General features: G+C 36.4%; 2 protein-coding genes across 2 annotated transcripts; both read left to right on the top strand.

The window, feature by feature from the left end:
* The first annotated feature begins 2,651 nt into the window (after positions 1–2,651).
* LOC140784397 (phosphoglycerate kinase, cytosolic-like) lies at positions 2,652–7,661 on the top strand. Its single transcript, XM_073131790.1, has 6 exons — positions 2,652–3,353; positions 5,780–5,857; positions 5,950–6,210; positions 6,474–6,791; positions 7,002–7,160; positions 7,284–7,661. Exons 1-6 carry the CDS (start codon positions 2,913–2,915, stop codon positions 7,491–7,493), a joined length of 1,467 nt encoding a protein of 488 aa, XP_072987891.1. The 5' UTR covers positions 2,652–2,912; the 3' UTR covers positions 7,494–7,661.
* Positions 7,662–10,795: 3,134 nt separating this feature from the next.
* On the top strand, positions 10,796–11,892 carry LOC140784867 (protein VACUOLELESS GAMETOPHYTES-like). The gene is made up of 2 exons (XM_073132461.1): positions 10,796–11,513; positions 11,662–11,892. Exons 1-2 carry the CDS (start codon positions 10,870–10,872, stop codon positions 11,666–11,668), a joined length of 651 nt encoding a protein of 216 aa, XP_072988562.1. The 5' UTR covers positions 10,796–10,869; the 3' UTR covers positions 11,669–11,892.
* The last annotated feature ends 9,065 nt before the right edge of the window (positions 11,893–20,957 follow it).

Consider the following 20,957-nt stretch of genomic DNA (forward strand, 5'->3'; position numbering starts at 1 on the left):
TAGATATAAGTCATTCTATTTATGTTAGTTCTGGCAATAATAATTCTGACTCTGGAAATATTAGTTCCCTTCATATATTACATCGAAGTGGCGTTATCTAATATTTGTTTATGATGGCAAGTAGTATAGGAATATTATCACCTCAATTTTGTAAGTATAGGATAACAGAAAGGAAAAGGCTTTCTTTAAGTCCAATGGATTCGTGATCAAGCCCAAGCCGTTGATTATGTCAGCCCGACCCAAGTGATCACCCGACTAATAAACCAGAAAAAGAAAATCTTGACCCGATCCAAATGAAAATGGATCGGGCGAAGCAGGGCAAGCTTCCCCTGCTCATTTCTATCCACAACCATTGGTCGTAAGTCCGCCCGAACGAACCCGATTTGAGGAGGCTCCCGCGGTCCCACCTAAACCAAAGTTGATCCGTAGATATTTTGTGGCATTTAGTTGTCAGAAAATCTAATTATATATATTTTTAAATTTTTTTAGGGTTATTTATGTCAAACACCCCCTCAGTTAAACTCAGGTTTCACAAAGCCCTCTTAAACTTTTTCAGATTATATTGTCACCCAAAACTTTTGAAAAATTTTAATGTCACCCTTCTATTAGTGTATTATTAGAAATATTAAGCAAGTTAGCTTACATGGCAGTCATATTAGATGTAATTAATCTAAAATGACCTAAATGCTCTCATAACTCTTATTTGACCATTTAATTAAATTAAGATAAAATGGATATAATTTAATTTTCAACCCTTATATCATCTTCAATCGTCTTCCTCCCTCTTCACCATCACTTACTTATGCCCTCCCTCCTCTGTAGCCACCAAGTGCGGTGGCCTCAATAATGATGGCACTTTAATCCCTTGCGGCAGAGGCGGCGGTGCCGATGACTGTGGGCATGTCCCTTTCAAAGCCATAGGAGGTGGCGGGCCGTGAGGTGGCTGTGGTGTTGTTGGACTTGGCCGGCCAGGCAAAGGCGAGGTTGGTGGCTGTTAAGCTATCGGAATTGATCAACTAGGTGGCGGAGGAAGTGGTGGAGATGGAGGTGCACGAGCCACAGTGTTAATAGCTATGACTGTTGCTATAGTGCTGGCGGCAGTGGTGGTGGCGACACTAAATTTGATCAATCAAACGGCAGAGGCAACAGTGGTGACAACGGAGTACTAAATGGTGATGGAGCCAGACTCGATCTCCCCGATGGCAGTAGAAGCAGCGGAGATGATGGTGCTGCTGGCCTAACCAACGGATTGCCTAAGAAAGCCTAGATCGACAAAACCGAGCTCCATGTCATCATCATAGCCACTCAAGCCGCATGTTCTTACTATCGGAGCTGTAAGGATTCTCTAGCTACTTAACCTCCTTCCGCCGTGTGGAGCATCAGTGGAGGGTGAGGAATATAGGCATCGAGAGCACGAAATTGCTCGTCAATTGTCGCAAAACTTGATTGAAACTTGCTTTGAGCGAAACAAGTACTAAAGAAAAGGAAGAGAACGAGAGGAAACTCGTAGAGCAAGCGAGGTCACGCACGGTGGAGAACTCAGATCAGATAGAGATTGCGACCATGGTGATTAGATGGCCAAGAATCCTCTTGCACACTTCCATGCTCTAGAAGTTTTGGAGAAGAGAGAGAGGAGGAGCAGTGGAAGTGGGGACATGAGGGAAGAGGGAGAAAGAAGGACGGGAGAGAGGTGCGGATCTCGAAGGAATGAAGATAGGTGAGGGAGAAAGGAAGAACGAGGTTAAGTTAGTTGAGGGCAATTATGTAATTACACTTAATTAAAAAGTAAGAATGTGATATATTTATTAGAGGTATAATAGTCATTAGGTGTTTACCATTAGGGGCGTAAATGAGCCGAGCTTGAGCGAGCCAACTTCGGCTCAGGTTCGGCTCAAAATCAAGCCTAAATATTAGGCTCAAGCTAGGCTTGACTCGAGCTGAGCCTGAGCCCGGGCTTGATCGAGGGCGAAGCGGCGGCATCGCAACGACTTGGCATCTTGGAGGAGGAGGATGAGGCGGCACCGAGGTAGCTTGAGGAGACGAGCATTGGTGTTGAAGTTCCGAACATCCGACTGTTAAAGGAGGAGGAGGAGGTGATGGCTTGGCGTCTTAATGTCTTGGCGAAGGAGGACGAGGCGACACCGCGGCAACTCAAGAGTGCCGACTGCCAAAGGAGTAGGAGGTGGGGATGTGGGATATTAGATTTAGAGATTATAGTTTTCTCACATCTTTTATACCAAGCTTATTGAGCAAAGCCTGAGCAAGTTGACTCTAGCTCACGTTCAGCTCGATATTAATTTTGAGCCTATTTCAGAGGCTTCGGCTCGACTCAGTTCTGACCGGGCCAAGTCGGACTCAAGCTTCAACCAAACCGAACTGGACTCGAGCTTCAACCGAGCCGAGCCCGAGCCGCTCGTCAAGCTTGACAGCCCTATTTACCACTTCACTTAAATCCAAAATTTAGAGGGGACATTATAACCTAAAAGAAAGAGTTTAGAGGTTTCGATATAGTTCAATTAAGTGTAGGCGTAATTAATCCCCTTTTTTGTTTACTGATTGTAATTTACTTGCGAACGAAAGATTTTCTTCGAGATCAAGTCATTTACGGGGTACTGTATAACAACCCAAGACCAAGAGTCAAAAGAGACCCATTTCACGATCCTTTTCCCAAATCATCACAAAGAGTCCTGCTTCTTAGCATCAATCAACCAATCCAACAAAAACTCACACCAACAAAAGGAAAGCATCGAAATCTCCATCTCCACCTCTCCCAAGTGATAAGAGATCTCCCCACCCTTCCTCTCCTCCACAAACTCCCCCTTCTTTTAATTAACATATCCATTCCCCCAACCTTCCTCCCTAATCACTCCTCTTCTCTCTTCCTCTCCCTCACACTCTCTCCACTCCACGCTATGGCTTCCGTCGCATCCCCCAGCTCCCTCTCTCTCATCTCATCCTCCTCCTCCTCCTCCCGTTCTTCCTCTCGCCGCGGCAGCGCGGCTTCGCTCCCCCTCCCGAGAAACGGTATCGCCCTTCGTTCAATGGCAGGCCGGCTCGGCTTCGCCGGTGCGGCGGCGGACCCGCTGCTTGCGTTCCACGTGGCGGAGAGGATCCGCGCGGTGGCGGGGCGACCCGGGAGGGGGCCGAGGGGAGTGGCGGCCATGGCGAAGAAGAGCGTCGGAGACCTCACGTCTGCCGACCTCAAGGGGAAGCGTGTGTTCGTGCGGGCCGACCTCAACGTGCCGCTCGACGACAACCAGAACATCACCGACGACACTAGGATCCGTGCGGCCGTGCCCACCATCAAACACCTGATGAGCAAGGGGGCCAAAGTCATCCTCTCCAGCCATCTGGTGAGCGATCTTGAAATTCGATGTCTTTATGGTTGCATATTTCATCATCACTTCTAATTTTTTGACTACAGAGGTGTAGTTGCTAGTTCTTTCTTTGATATAATGTAGACTCCTGTATTGAAAAACTGTAAATTTAGCTGAGTTTTTAAGTGTGCTCTTTCTCAAGTACAGGCTGGATTTTGATCTTATAATTGTGAGCATGGGTGAGCATGGGTGAGCATGGGTGGTGCAATTCTTTTATAATCCAGAAATTGGTGCAAGTATAGCTGCATGTAGAAGAGAAAAAGAAATAGAAATGAGGTGTATTTTCTTTGTACCATTTAATTTAATTAGGTTTACGTCTTCTCATATCTTAGTATGCCTTTTGAAGGAACTCGTCAGTAATACATGCATTTGATTATTTTATCTTCTATTGCATTTGCCTATCGAAGCTTAAGAAGGACACCACTAGAGGTGATCATCGAGCGGCGCGTGGGCCTGGCCTATCAAGCCAACCGAGCTGGCTACCGTATTCGCTAGCTAGCCCACGAGCTAGAATAGTCTAGCCCGTTACCGTTCATCGACCCCTAAGAGAGCGGCCTGGTCGGGCTGGGCTCCGCGTGCAAATTTTTTAGAATTTTTTTTACCTTCAGTTTTTTTAAAAAAGTAATTTTGTTTCTCCCTTTTTTTAGAAAAAAATAGTATGTTAGAAAATTTTTAAACAATACAGAGTACAAGTACATGCGAGCTGGGCTGATCATTGATGGGAGAGTTGAATTTAGAAAAAAAATGTAAAATGGTATAGAGTACTAAAATCCCATTAGCTTTCACTATAGCAATATGGACGGGCTTAGTTGCGGGCCGAATGGGCGGGCTTTCGTGTAGGCTGAACTAGTGGGCCGAAACGAGTGGGCTTCTTGACGGTGCTTTCGGGTCGGGTCGATAGACAGGCTTTCAGACTCGGCCGAGTGAGCAAAGGACTGGCTTGTGCAGGCAGCCGGTAGTTTAGGCTCGGGCGGGGCCGAGCCCAAACTGGATTTGGGCCAGGCACGAACGGGTTAGGCCATTTGATCAGTTCTAGACACAGGACACGAATACGGCAAATCTTAAAAAATATAAAGAACTTCATATTTAGACACAACAAAATAAATAAATACAAGTATTACATATATTATTTATATGTTTAAATAAATAATTTTCTAACTTATAATGTAAATTCACAAGCATGCATATATTATTCATGAGACAAAAACAAAATGTATTTAATACTACAAAGGTATTACAATAAGTCAAAAATGATAATACTAGTATGTGACAATGCAATTCAATATTAAAAGAATAATAACTATAATTACTTTAAAACAGTAGATTGAATAGGCGAATATGATTTTTGTATTAATAATAATTTTCTTAGATGCACTAAATTCCTGCATTACATTTCTACAATAGATAATTTCTATTATAAACTTTTGTATCATATGATAAATTTTATGTTTAAAAATATGATCCAAGAGTGTCCAAAAATGTTCAGCGATTGTATCGAAGACGAACACAACATGCTAAATTGCTAGTTGAAGTGTCCGTGCTTCCTAGACTGGAAGTTTAGAACCTTCTTTACTTCAACTAATTTCAGGAGCTTTGCTTTCTTCATCTGACCCTAGAAGTAAAAGTAACTCCTAGTTCTAGTTAATGTTTGAACCCCTCTTTCTTTGTTTAGTGGCTGTATGTGATCTATATCTGTTACTTTATGTCCAATTAATGCTGTCCTGAAGATTTAATGACATAAAGCATTCAATAAAAGGATTACCTTTAAATGAGGACCCTGATCCGACTTCCAAGAGCCAGACAAGTTTTTCTTTTGACTAATATTTTTTTTTCTATATCTGTGATATATCTGAGAAACACAAACAAAAGTAAATTAGATGGGCTTTCTTTTGTATTTCTCTTGAAAAGTATTATTGTATCTTTGAGAAATTTCTGTTGTATTGTTCTTATTTGGAATCTTTTTGGTTACAGAAAAGCAAGTCAAATTGTTTTCTTGAGTAACACCTGTTCTAAAAGCTTTTCTAGCTTTTTGATCTATCAATGATATATTCTGTTCTGCCTCTCTGGAAATTGTCTATTTGTTCTTTCATCATCCAAACTATTAAGAGACATATTAAAAGTGTTAGCACTTTCTTATCCTCAAATCTCAGTTTTCTGTAATAACTATGATGGCGTCTTGATTGGATTGTGAATTTAATTTTTGAGAACCACCAATGGTGGGATAAGATTTAGAAAGCTCAGATAAAACTGATGTGACTCAAAATGCAGTAGTTCTTCTTATTGCACATGTATTTATTGATTCTTGGTGAATCACTCAAAATGTCTCTACTCATTTTGCATCTGCTGCAAGTAAGTTCACATTATCAATTCTATAAATTTATTTTTTGCTTCTTGATATTCAGGGACGTCCGAAGGGTGTGACACCTAAGTTTAGCTTAAGTCCTCTTGTGCCAAGGTTATCTGAACTCCTCGGCATACCGGTAAACTTCTGTTTACACTTAAAGTCACTCAAATTAATTCCTATTCTGCTGTTAACTTGTCTGTGTTCTGGATTCCTTTGTCTGACCAACAGGTTCAGAAAGCTGATGACTGTGTTGGACCGGAAGTTGAAAAATTAGTTTCTTCTTTACCAGAAGGTGGAGTTCTACTTCTTGAAAATGTGAGGTTTTATAAGGAGGAGGAGAAGAATGAACCAGAGTTTGCAAAGAAACTTGCGTCGCTAGCAGACCTTTTTGTTAATGATGCATTTGGAACAGCACATAGAGCACATGCATCAACAGAGGGAGTCACCAAGTTCTTGAAGCCTTCCGTTGCTGGTTTTCTTTTGCAAAAGGTCTGTATCCTACTTTGAAGGTTGAACCTTCTTTTGTCAATTGTAATAACTTTGTTTGAATTTAGTTAGAAAAGACAAATATTTCCAGGTTAGCATTTGGATGACAGACTCATGTGGTCAGATTAAATGACTATTGTTTGTCCTTTTTTTTTTAATGTCATTCTTTATTGTGTCTTTCAGCTGATTGCATCTTGTTATCATTTAGGATAGCCGCCTCTCTTTTTTCTTCATTGCTCACTGTTGTAGTTTGGTCTTTATTACAGGAACTTGATTATCTTGTTGGAGCTGTTTCAAGCCCCAAACGGCCATTTGCTGCCATTGTAGGTGGTTCAAAAGTGTCCTCTAAAATTGGAGTGATTGAATCGCTGTTGGAGAAGGTTGATATCCTTCTTCTGGGTGGTGGTATGATCTTCACCTTTTACAAGGCACAAGGACTCTCAGTAGGCTCTTCCCTGGTAGAGGAGGACAAACTTGAGCTGGCAACGTCACTTCTTGCAAAGGCCAAAGCAAAAGGGGTCTCTCTTTTGTTGCCAACTGATGTTATCATTGCTGACAAGTTTGCTCCTGATGCAAATAGCAAGGTTTGCTATTTACTCTAATCTCTTCAATCATCAGTAAGTAATATTACTTACTTAAAGCTTGTACCTGATGGATGCCTGATGTCCCACTCGTTGCTCATTTTGATTGCATGTTTATATAATTGTAGTGAAACAGAGTCTGACAAAGACAAAGGCTTCACCTTATTTGGACTAGAGATGATGGTAAACACTAACAAGTAATTTGTTATGTAGGTTGTGCCAGCCTCTGCAATTCCAGATGGTTGGATGGGCCTAGATATCGGACCAGATTCAGTTAAAACATTCAATGATGCATTGGACACAACCAAAACTGTTATCTGGAATGGTCCTATGGGTGTTTTCGAATTTGACAAGTTTGCAGTCGGAACGGAGGTAACTAAACTTATCTGAGTTTCGGTGTTGATTGTTGGATATAATTTTTGTGGCACTACATTACGTTTCTACTACTTTTTACTTGGAAAGAAATGAAGCTTGAGATGCTCTTATCTTTTGCAGGCAATTGCGAAGAAATTGGCGGAACTCAGTGGAAAGGGTGTCACCACCATCATCGGAGGAGGTGATTCTGTTGCTGCCGTCGAGAAAGTGGGAGTGGCTGATGTGATGAGCCACATTTCAACAGGTGGTGGAGCCAGCTTAGAGTTATTGGAAGGGAAGGAGCTTCCAGGAGTCATTGCTCTGGACGAAGCTGTCCCTGTAGTTGTTTGAGGCTAAGTCCTATTCTGTGAATTTCTATCCTGAAAGAGGAACACCTGTTCTGTCGTGTGGTGTTGATCACCTGCATTTCGCCCAGTACTTACTTCATAAAGTATCTCCTTTGTAGAGTTCTTGGGATTGGTCAAAAAATGAGAAGATTCTTCCCGCCCGTTTATGTTCTCTTATGATGTCTCGATTCAATGGTTGAAGCTTTCTTGAACTTTTTAAAATTTAGGAAAAATTACAGGGAGATTTATCAAAAATACTGTCTTTTACTTTTATTATTTTATTTATTTTACATTCGACTATATGGATATTTATTAGTCAGACTCCTATATTTTATCTAAAATGGCTTAAAAGGACCTTGAATTAATTTTACTCTAATAGCAGTTAAAACAAAATAGAAAATATTTTGTTACTTACAAAAATAAATAAATAAACCTTTTATTTTAAAATTAGTTCTCTATTTATTTTTTGTTGTAACTTAAAAAAGTTATTCAAGGTATTAGGGTAATTTGTATTTATAGTCATCTGATAACTAAGGTTAACAAAACTAAGGATATAATAGTAGAGTTTTAATTCATTAAATATTAAATAACATTTCCTATAAAGTATATACGTATTATCTTAATAAAAACTAGGTTAATTAATTATAGAGGCTGTCTCTTCGTGAGATTTAACTAACTCCCGAGGTCTAGAAATATGGAGCTTATTTTTTCCAACTTGTTTGCTTTCCTTCTAGAAAATTAAGTTTTAATATATTACAGCTTCTGTCGTTAAGTAACATTAGTTGTTTGCCATCTATCCATTTTACTTGTTGTGAGCCTTAAGATTTCAACAATCCAATATACCTAATTATGATGATAACAGCATAAGGTTCTCAACACAACTTTTTTTATAATAATAGATGGATAAAGGAAGAACATTTTGAAATTCCATTATTCCATTGATATGAATGTTCTAATTAATTGTCTCTAAATCTGATCATGGGAAGTGACGTATCAAGAGCTTCGGAAATACAAAATCTTTGTTTAATATAACGTAATTATTTTTCTTGTATTAATATACTAATCCCCTTTAACTATATCTAGTTATCAGAGATACATGATAAATCATGAATCATGATTTCTCTGCTTATAATCGGGTTAATAACCCTCTCGGAGGGAGCCTGAAAATTTATTTTTACCTAATTTTTTTCCGAGAAATAATAGTTTAGTCCCTGTGTTGTTCTTCCTTCATGCTGTTGCTTGACTTTTTTCTTCATTTCTTGGTTCGTAATCCTCTTCTTCTTCTTCTTCTTCTTCTTTTTTTAATATGATGTTGTTTCTGTTACGTTTTGTTATTGACAAATTGGTGATTAAATAAAGTTAGTCATAATATTCTCTCTAGTTTTTACTGTACGAGAGTTCTGGCATAACGTGCTATGAAGTTTGAAAGATAAATAGAGTTAGTGCGGCAAGGATTGAAATTTGTTTGAAGGTTATTCAAAGCTTGTTCGAAGTTCGTTCGAAACTTGTTCGAACAATCTTGAACGAATCTTGCTTGAGAGCTCCAGAAGATAAAGCTGAGTATTTTATTTAAAGTTTGTTCGAACAAAACTTTAAACAAAATTTTTTTCAAGAGCTCCACAAAAATAATACTGAGTAATTTATTTGAATTTTGTTCAAATAAAGTTCGATTATTCGAAGTTTGTTCGAAGTTGTTCGAACAAGACTTTCTTAAAAGCTCTAGAAAAGTAATCTTGAATAGTTTATTCGATGTTTATTCAAAGTTGTTCGAACAATATTTTTTCGAGAGCTTTAGAAAAATAATGCTAAATAGTTTCGAACAAGATTTGCCTAAGAGTTTTATAAGTCATTCAACAGCTTTCAATGAATTTGTTTGAACATGTCAAGGAATGTTCACATTTTCAGTCCATATTAGAGATTGAGAAAGTTACCTTTTGGGGACTATAAAAGGGAAAATCTTGAAAAAAAAGGGGGCAACTCTTAGAGGCAAAAAAATCTCCTTGGAGATCATTCAAAGAGAGAGTTGGAGAGATTAATGTTTTATCTTATTAGAGTTTTACTATATTGAATATTCAATTCGACATTATCTCAAGGGTTATAGAGACAAATTTACAACCTTAGGGGTCATCAATATTGGGTACCAAGGATGGAAAACAATATATTGAGGGCGAGTTGTAACCATTATTTTTATAGTGCTTGATTTGATCTCATAGATGATATATGTGGTTTTCTACTCTTGGTTGATAAGGGGTTTTTTTATATTAAAGTTATTGTGTTTAATTATGATTTGTATATCATATTTTGATTGTCTTTTATCATTCTAAGTGAAATAGATCTTTTAAAGATATAACTATTTTCATTTTGTGTTCTCTTATAAATAATATACAGCCGGCTTAAAAAACAAAGCCTATGAACCTAAATACCCTTTTAATCGTATTTACCTCTTCATGTTGATGATTTTGGTTCTCCTTTCTTCATGTCTACCTAGCAATTATTGAGATAAGGTGTATTCTAGTCTAATATTCGAGTCTAATATACTCTGAAAGTAGATCAATTTGCGTCCCGTTAATTATCAAGGTTCATATCAAATGATAAAAAAAAAAAGGGTTCAAATCTAATGCCACATGAGCCGTTTGACCAGCAAATCTATTTTAGATAAAAATTTAATTTATATAAGAGAGAAAAATTAGACTATATATAAATATATAGCAAAAAAGATAATATTGAGGGGCCCTTACTCCCCTCCTAAATCCATCTTATGAACCGTTAATTGCCAGAAATAATATTTATTTTCTTAGTGAAATGGGCATAATATTCCCTGAAAGATGTTACGATAGAAGACTTTTCCTGTCTTTAACAAGGTCCAGTGTTCCAGTAGATACCCTGTCTATTTAGAAAGTTAGCTACTATCAATTCTACCTAAAACTGAATTGGTTGAATTCCCTAATAAGTTCTAACTAGAGATGTTGATTGATAGAGGGGTGACAAGAAAAATGATAATCTAATTAGTTAGGAACATGCATGTTTCTTAGCCCAATAAATAATCTAATTAGAGAATTTAGAGTATATACTTTTAACGTTAAATTTTAACTCCACTCACATAAAACTTATTAAAGAATTACTATCAGACTTGGTCTTGAGTTAATGGTCTAAGAGACAAAGTGGCCCGGCTAATGCGATTGATAGTCTAGCACTCAATGACGAATTAAATGACAAGACCGGGTCAAACAACTTATCACATGCAAAATAGTTATATCGCAAACCAATTGAAGCATATTTAAATGCAACTATAAGCAGTAAGCCCTCGAAAAAACTAATAATTGCAAAGCATATCTCCTAGAGGCAGGGAGAGAGAAGAAGAAGAAGAAGAAGGAAGAGAGATGGCTAGTTCTATATCCCATTTCACCCATACAACTCACAAGCTGGAGAAGATCCTAACAGAGACATGCTTCATCTGCGACATGTGCGAACAACACGGTACAGCCGGCGTCCGCTACCGGTGCGATGACTGCGACTTCGATCTCCACGAGCACTGCTCGGTTTGCCCCAACACCCTTCCCAACTTCTTCGCCCACCCCTGGCATCCCCTCACACTCTCTCCACCTCCAAGCGATCCCCGCGTCTGCGACATCTGCCGCGAACCCGTGAATGGGTACTCCTACCGCTGCGAACCCTGCGGCTTCGACTTGCACCCTCTCTGCATGCTAACGCTGCAGACGGTGCGAACCAATCTGCACCCTGCTCACAGGCTTACGCTGATCCCTGCTGGCCCATGCTACTGCTCCGGCTGCGGGGAGCTGTGCTTGGTTTGGCGATACCGATGTGGTCCGTGTGGGGTTGAACTCCACCCTTGGTGCCTCCACAGATCCCCGTCTAAAAGTACCAGTAATGCTGCACGCCCCAACGACGGTGGTGGAGATGGTGGTGGTGAAGGAGGTGGCAGTCGTGGACGTAAGGTTGCAGTGAAGGTTGGAACGCAAGTAGCCCTGCATGCTCTAGCTCACGGTGTCTCCGCTATGTTACTGTGAGTAGCTATATATATATATTGCAATTTTGCCTTCTAGTTATCCTGTCTGTATAAATTCTTCTTTCTTCTTTTCTTTCATTTTCTTCTTTTAAACAGATAATCGGATTTGAGAGCCTAACCTTTATCCGTTTAATTATATATGCAGCCAATAACCGGTGGCCAGCTGCCGGTGCGATTACTTAATAAAGATCATCAGAAACTGGCCCTGGGGCTTCGGAAGTGGTTTGAATGTCCGTGTGTTAACTTACAGAATAAAACAACTGAACAAATGGTTGTTAATCTATTGTGAGTGTGATAAATTTGTTTCAAGCTCGAATAAGAAAGAGAGAGAGAGATGTATACTTAACTATGATCTAAAAAAGAACTATGTTCTCAATCGTTTGCTTTATATTTCTATTTTTATGTGTTAATGAACATATTTAATTAAGAAGTTCGTACTTTAAAGAATAATATGCCCTTCTTGCCACTCCACTGAAGAATCTATATATTTGTATATTAAGAGAGAGAGAAGGGAAAGGCTAGCCACAGTAAGGGAGAGGAGAGGAAGGATAAGAAAAAATATAGGAAGAAGGGGTGAATTAATGGGTACAGGTGGGTCAGGAGGATGGAGGAGGGGAGGAGTGGGGCAAGGAAAAAACGGTGATTAGGAGGAGGCGAGGAGCGGAGATGATGGAGGGTGGAGGGAGAATTGAACTGTTAGCAGAGCATAAAGTTCTCCAATAATCTCAATTTATCTAGAAAAATTTGTATATAACACTCTAAATTTATGTTTAAAAATTTTATTATTTATAAATTGAGATCTATAATTTAGGGAATATATACAGAAAATATCTTAGATTAGATTTGAACTAAAACCGTTTAAACAAATAAAAATATTCCATCAAATTTAATTATTTTTAAAAAAAAATAACTAAAATAACTTTAGTTCCTTCTTTCTCTTCTTCCTTATATGGAACCCAAAAAAGCTAGCTTTTCAGACTGACAAATAGAGAGCCCCTGGGTTGGTGCACTAAGAATTTGTTAGTGGTAGCTATGCTTATATAAGGGGCATAGAAGATGAGATGGTGCATATAGAGCCGCACTTATAATCTATAATTTTTTTTAGATTTTAATAGTAATGCTATAATCTAATAAACTCTCACTCTCTCAAATATTGTGTGTGCGAGAGATACAATATTTACGCTGTCGTCGTATCACCACCTTTAAAGTACGTGACAGAGGCTAGGATAAAAGGAAATGTGGAGTAGAGGAGATAACGGAGAAAGTTACTACTGCATATAATAAAGATGATGAGTTCAATTCCTCTCGTGAATACTTAGTTTGATATTTAATAGAATCCTCGTTCAAAATAGTTGCGTCTCTTTTCAAGTCTATACTCTAATCATGATCCATGAATAAAAAGTTGATATAAGAGAGAAAAGATCGAAGAGAAAGCCTTACGCGCGCTTTAATTGTCTAGACGCTAATACAAAGTTTCAAACATTATACAACCTTGTATAAGTAGATAACATGATATTTGTAGTTAATTATATTTTACTGCTAGGCAGAGAAAACGACTTGCAGCCATGGCCTTTGGCCAAAGGATTAGATGGCCTTTAATCACTAACAAAGAGCCATAGACTTGACTTAACAAAGAGCCAAGGACTTGACTTAACAAAGGCCAAAGGATTAGATGCCGTTTATATTCCAAGTCTCATCATAAATACATGGTATCTTGACGTATCATAAATGCTATCTATGGGGTATATTTTTGGTACGAATATGAATTGGAATATAAATATTGGATGAATAGTAATATTTAAAATTATATTTTAACTAAATTAATATGAATTATTTTTGGATGCGGATTTCAGATAGAGAGTATCGGATCTTAAACTAATGCGGATTAAATTTTAAATAAATTTCTTTTAAAGATAATTAATATAAAATATTAAGAGTTTTAAAAAATAAATATTTTACATATCGAATACATATAAATTTAGCAAGATTTACAAATAATCTATAACATATTATTAGTAACATATTAATATTCACCACTTAAATAAGCAAAGCTAAAAATATAAATCCTTCAAAAAAATACAAATAAATGAATATTTATATTAAAATAATTATATCCAATTCATATTCATATTCGTATATGAGTTTTTTATTCATATTTGTGGACTTGTAGGAAGTTTTTACCCGAATCAGTTTGGATAGCGGATGAGTCTTAATCACCAGCAAAGAGCCAAAGACTTAGACTTGGAATAATTATTTTATTAAAGACCTGGAATGATTAACACAGCATATAGGAGGACAACAACAACATGGTCCCGTACATTTAATAATATTAATTCCCTTTGTTCGCCCTACATGTTGATTATTTCCTGGTCTTCTAGAGTATACTTGACTCTCCAACTCAAGTATAGAATATAGTTGATTATTCCGAGTCAAGTCTTTGGCTCTTTTTGTTAGCCTTAGAAAGAACAGAATAAGTATAAATATTTTAATTTTTAATATTAGAAGAAGATTGCTAATACTAGTACAAGCTATTGTAATATTTAGCTTAATATTAGTATAAGGCGTAATAATTATATTTGATGTGATATATAGTTGGTATTAAAATACAGTAATTATGTTGGGAATTGGTAATGTTTTAAACCCAATGACAAAAATATCCTTGACTATATATTAAAATAATAGTAAATAGTATTTTTTTAAATAATATTATTTTTTATTAAAACTGCGGACTTAAAATACTTTATATTGTACTATGAATAAATAACTTGCAATGCGAGATAATGTAGAGTTATAAGTTCGCACTGCAAAAATAATCTTGCACTCTTTATATAAAATAACCATGCACAAAATAAAGAAGTATTGCGGGTTATAAGCCTGCACTAAAATAACAATATATTAGAGAATATAAAGAGAAACTACGAGATAATGTGGAGTTATAAACTCGCACTCTATATAAAATATCATACACTAGAATAAATGAATAGACATTTTGAATTAATATAAAGTTATAAGCCCACACTGGTGGTGTAATGTGGGGTTATAAGCCAGCACTGCGAGAAAAGTGTACGGGCTTAATATTTTAATTTTTGCAGAATTTACTAACTCAAAAAAAATCTCTCAATTGTTGGTGAGATGTCTAAAGCCTAAAAAAAAGATAGATGAGAGAGAAAAATAAATTGTAACTAAGATGACCGATATTTAATAGAAGAGATAGTGGAGAGAGAGAGAATTAACTATAGCTGAGGTGATTTATAATTAAATGTTGTCTAATCTATGGGCAAAATAATAATTGTGGGTTATTATTATATTATTTATTATATGGAATAAAATGAGAAAAAAATGATAAATTACTATACTAGAATAAGATAAGATATTATTTAGTTACTACATTAGAATAAGAAGGCTTATTTTAGAATAAACTTATTCTTATTCTACAAATGAATAGTAGCTTAGTGTTTAAAGGCAAGTCGTTTTCGATCTCTGCCGAGCAGTAAAATATATATAATTAACTACAAATATCATGTTATCTACTTTTACAAGTTTTTAATGTTTGAAATTTTGTTTTAATGTCAACAAACCTAGTAATTGGGCCAGAGAGGTAAGCGTATAAAATTGTCAACAGCCCAATTTTATTATTATTATTATTAAAATTTATGGATGTGTTTTCTACCGATAGGCCAATGTTAGACGTGATCAAACGGCTCAGCCAGCCCGTGCCCGGCCTGATTTGAACCGGGCTAAGCCCAGCCCGGACCCGGTTTAGGCCTAGCCCGAGCCCAAATTACCCATGGGCAGCACGGGCCAGCCCTTTGCTCGCCCGACTCGGCCCAAAAGCCCTCCAGTTTGGCCTGTAACTAGGCCCGCCCATTCTGCTATAGTAAAAACTAACTAAAATTTTAGTATTGTATCATTTTACATTTTTTTCAAGCACACATTTAAATTTTTTTAATTTATTATTATTATTTTTAAATAGAGGAACATAAATATTTTATAAAAATATAAGCTAATAGTAAAAAAAATTCTAAAAATAGCTTAAATGTGGGTTGGGCCTAATGATTGGTGGGTCGGGCCGGCCCGGCCTGACCGGCTAGCCCGATTTCGAATTATTATTACAACGACGGACAACGATCCCTACACACCAATTATGACATGGAAGAGCAAGTCCTCCTATAAATATATGCAATTATAAACATATCTCCCATCAACTGGGAGAGAGAGAGAGAGAGAGAGAGAGAGAGAGAGAGAGAGAGAGAGAGAGAGAGAGAGAGAGAGAGAGAGAGAGAGAGAGAGAGAGAGAGAGAGAGAGAGAGAGAGAGAGAGAGAGAGAGAGAGAGAGAGAGATATGGCTAGTTTATATCCCATTTCACTCATACCGAGCACAAACTGGTGAAGACCCTAAGAGAAACATCCTTCACTTGCGACGTGTGCAAAATGCACGGTACTGGGCGTCCGCTACCGCTGTGAGGAATGCGATTTCGACCTCCACGAGCACTGCTCGGTTTGCCCCGGCACCCTCCCCTCCTCCTTCGCCCACCCCAGAAACCCCCTCACTCTCTCTCCACCTCCGAGCGAATCCCGCTTCTGCGACATCTGCCGCGAACCCGTGAACGGGTACTCCTACCGCTGCCTACCCTGCGGCTTCGACCTGCACCCCTTATGCTCGCTAATCTCACATACTGCGCGAACCATACTGCACACTCACGCCCTCACGCTTATCCCAGATGAGAGCCCGATCAACTGTTCGTGGTGTCGGGAACGGTGCCTTGGTTGGCGATACTGCTGCAGAGAACATGCGGGCTTGACCTCCACCGTTGGTGCGTCCATGGATCCCCCCCGTATGGAACGACCAGCAATAGTAGTGCAGGCGGCAAAGACACTGGTGGTGATGGCGGTGGCGGAGGAGATGGTGAAAGTGGAGGTCGAGGACATACGTTTACGGAGGAGGCTGGATTGAAGATAGTCACGGATGTTATAATTTCCAGTATCTCGTCTCTACTTAGGTGAGTAAGATAAATTTGGTTAAATTCAATCATCATATTTATCCTGTATATATAGATTAAGTTTTTCACTTTTAAATTGATCATCCGGTTTCAGAGTTTAACCTACATCCTTTGTATGCAGTAATTAACCGGTGGCCGGCTGTCGTGCTATAAGTAAAGATCATCAGAATCCCGGGGCTTAGACATACTGAAACAATTAAGTATAAGTAGTTAATCTCTTGAGAAGTGTGATAAATACGTTTGGGAGGCGGAAAGTAATAGAGAAAGTTGAGGCCTCATGAACTAAAATAACTACGTACACAGTCCTTTGCTTTATATTCCTATTTGCATGTATCCATGAACACATGTAAGAAGTTTGTACTTTGCACCTCAGAAGGAAATAGGTGGCTAGAGCCAAGGATACGGTAATTCCCAATATATGTTAATGTATCAATCTTTCATCTTACTCTTAAAAGAAATATCTTTCTATGAGCACTAATAGGAGTATCAACACCTTTCTTAGATTTTTTTTTTTTTTTTTTCCAAAAGGTGAGTTGTATACGGCTAAGCAAACACTTCACCTGCTTTAGGAGGGTCAAGTATCAAAAAGTATGAGACTACATAAGTCTGGAAAAAAAGGTCGGCCCCAAAACAAAACATCAAGAAGCATTCTTACCTCGGTTTGCTGCCCAATCAGCAATCCAATTGCCCTCCCTATACATATGAGTGGCCCTAAAGCTACACAAGTTCTTGGGTAGCTGTAGGCATTCTATAACCATATTTCTGACCCTCCACGGACAGGTAGCTTCTTGAGGATTGTAACAACTTCCAGAGAATCTGACTCCAAGGATCAACTTGCACTCCTTTCCGACAATCCATAGGACTATGTGAACTGACTAGACCTTAGGATTAATGTCAGACTCATTGGGACATGGTTCCCAATGTGGCGATACCGTTACCGTTAACTGTGTCCATCGACCCCCGTTTAAAAAAACTAGTAATTAGTAATGGTAGCGGTAAGTACAGTAATCGATCGTGGAGTCAACTTGGTCTAAGAAGAAAGCAGCAAGCACCGAGAAAAAAAAGGAAAACAAAACACTAAACTTACGGTTTAAGCCACAGTAGCATGTAATCGATATATTATTTATGGTTTGATGCCCATCGAAGGATGCAAAGATAAAAATTCTAAAAACTATTATTTTCCTAAGCTGCGGAAAAATGGTATTATCGCAAAATAATAAGAAATGGAAGAAAATGATATCTTTTCGGCCATCTTCAATCTTCATGGATCACATAAACCCGGTATAGACTCGCAAATCCAAATACTAAAACCTGGCCTAAATATAATGTTTTGATGCAAAAACTTTATTTTTATCCATAGAATTCTTAGAAAATCAGTATCTTAAGGATTTCTAATTTTATTTTACATCAAAACCAACTCAAAAACAAACTTCAATATTTGAAAAAAAAAATTTCTTGGTTGTGAATATAGAAAAGCAGAGATATTATTCATAAATACTAAGACCGAAATTAAACCTTGCTCTTCTCTGATACGAAATATAAGATAAAAATACGATATACAAAAACAGAATTGAACCCTATAAAGGACCTTGAAAAATAGATATACATGCATATCTAAATTTTAGACACGATTTTTAACCCTTTGCTTAAGTAAATAAAATACAGAATAATAATCAACGAATCAAACAAAAATGAGCGAGCACCAAGATTTTTTTATGAAAACATCACCAACGAATAAAAATTACAGTTCCAAACTCGGATCAAAGTAATAAATAATAAACTAGATTCTATTTATCCTGTCTATATAAGTTTTGCTATAGTGATTCTATTTATCCACGTCTATATAAATCATTCTTTCTTTTCTTCTTTCATTTTTCTTTTTCTTTTAAATAGATAATCGGGTTGGGGAGCCTAACCTTTATCCATTTAATTATATATGCAGCTAATAACCGGTGCGATTGCTTAATAAAGATCATCAGAAACTGGCCTGGGGCTTCGGAAATGGTTTCAATGTCCGCGTGTTGACTTACAGAATAAAACAATTAAACAAATGGTAGTTAATCTATTGTGAGTGTGGTGAAATTGTTGCTAGGCTTAGGATGTAAATTAACCATGATCTAAAAACGAACTATGCTCTCGATCTTTTGCTTTATATTATTATTTTTATGTGCTAATGAACGTATATATGAAGTTTGTACTTTGTACCTAATAGGGCCTTCTTGCCGCTCAATATATATATACATTATTTTTTTGATAATTATATTATCTTAATAATTTATTAAGTAAAAGACATATATATTCTTAACAAAGAATAATGTATATATATATTAGAATACAGGTATTGATGCCTTTTATGATTAACTTAATGAAAGTTTAATTAAATTTTATCTATTTAATTTTTTTATTATTTATATATATCTCTCGTTTGTTTAAGATTAATTTAAATTAAATCTAATAACTAATCAAAATAGAGAATCATATGAAGTTTACCTCTGAAGAATCATATTTAAATACTTAATAATATCTCTTATAATTAAGACATAATCATATCTAAGAGAGAAGTCTTTTAACGGAAAAAAATACGTGAAAATTAGGCACACGTAATCAATTTTTTTTTTACTAATATGCTCTCTTTTTTAGAGGTAATATGGTTTTGAAACTGGTACAGAAAATCGGTAAAGAATATGAAAACGGGCTATTATAGCTGTTAGATCAAGATTATAAAATTTTAAATAGTACTGAAGTATTTGCAATATATATACATAGGGAGAGAGAAGGGAGAGGCCAACCACGGTAAAGGAGGGGGAAGGATATGAAAAGCATAGGAAGAAGGGGTGAATTAATGAGCATCGCTGGTTCAAGAGGATGGAGGAGGGGAGGAGTGGGGAAAGGAAAATAGGTGATTAGGAGTTGCGGAGGTGACGGAGGAAGCGTGTAAATATTGAAGGGCAGCTAGCAAAAGCGAGAAAACTTTTCTCGATCTTATTAATCTTTTTAACGAAAATACTAAAAATTAGGGCATTAAAATCTTATTGATTTAAAAGGATACCAAGAAAAATAAAAAGCAAAAATTAATAATTTTATTCATTCTCCAATAATACTCGATTACAATCTTTCAGCCATATAAAATACCCTAACAAGGCAAAATCATTATTTTGTCAAAAAGAGCAAAAATGAGAGAAATATAGAAAAGATAAAGTTAATTCTAAAGATCCAAAATATGAAAAAGTCATCCAAATTTGATATCTCTTTAAAAAGTTATTAAGAAAATAATTTTTTTAAAAAAATAGTAAAATTAATATTTTTCAGGCTTAAAATATGAAATTTGACCATAACTTTTTGGGCTCGATATATCGAGTTTTGCTCAGAACTCTTGGCATCCAAAATAAAATATACTCTTGCCCAATTTGAGAGACGTCGTCTCGAGATTTGTTAGTGGTAGCTATGCACAAGGAACATAGAAGATGAGATGGTCCATATAGAGCCGCACTTATAATCTATAATTTTTTTAGATTTTAATGGTAATGTTATAATCTAATAAACTCTCACTCTATCAAATATTGTGTGTGTTGTTAATTTCAGAATTTAATTAAATTTAAAATTAATAATTAAATGTTATAAGAATTTAAAAGTTTTGTAACGGGTCATAACGATCATTTTAAAATGATTAATGAGTTGAATTTATTTGGGGGTTAGAAGTTTTAAAGAAATTAAAAGGCCTCAAATATCTATAAATACCATATTTATTCGTGAGAATAAAAACAACACAAAAATTCCAAGTTAAGTTTTAGCTATTTTTTCTCTCTTAATTTTTCTTATCTATTATTTTAATCTAATTTGAGGAGTGCGGTTCTTAGCGTCGAAGGACTGTGTTATCCGACGATGCAGGAACAAGATTCTGGAGCCAATTTTCTTTAGTGCATCTACGCTTCCGTATGCCTAACCAGACCACGAGTTCCTTAACTTTTTATTATTATTTATATTAAATATATTTATTTTATGTTTTCAAAATATAAAACTAGATTTATTCTGTATTTATATTTTATTTAAAATTTTTTTGAAATAATAACTAACAATCTAAACAAAAGTGAAAATTCTAGTTTTCTTGTTTAATAGGACTCTTGCGAGGATTCTCACTTCTCATATATTTGTCTATTCCTTTAGAAATTCTTAAGTATTTCTAAATTTTTTTTCTTTTATAAAATATAGGTTTAAAATATTATTCGTCAAATAATAAAAATTTTAAATGCCGTAAATTCGGAATTAAAATCAGAACTCCAGAATTTTCAATTTTTGAAAATCAATTTAAATTGTTTCTGTTTTAATCCCGTAAATACTGCTTTAGTTGCTTTTTAATGCAATTGAGAAGTTTGCATTTTAATCATTAGGATTTTAGCAAATTATAAAATAGTCCTTCTGTTGATTTTCTATTCTTGGACGT

This window comes from Typha latifolia, chromosome 3 (assembly GCF_019914945.1).
Source record: "Typha latifolia isolate L0001 chromosome 3, TyphaL0001v2, whole genome shotgun sequence".
Lineage (NCBI taxonomy): Eukaryota > Viridiplantae > Streptophyta > Magnoliopsida > Poales > Typhaceae > Typha > Typha latifolia.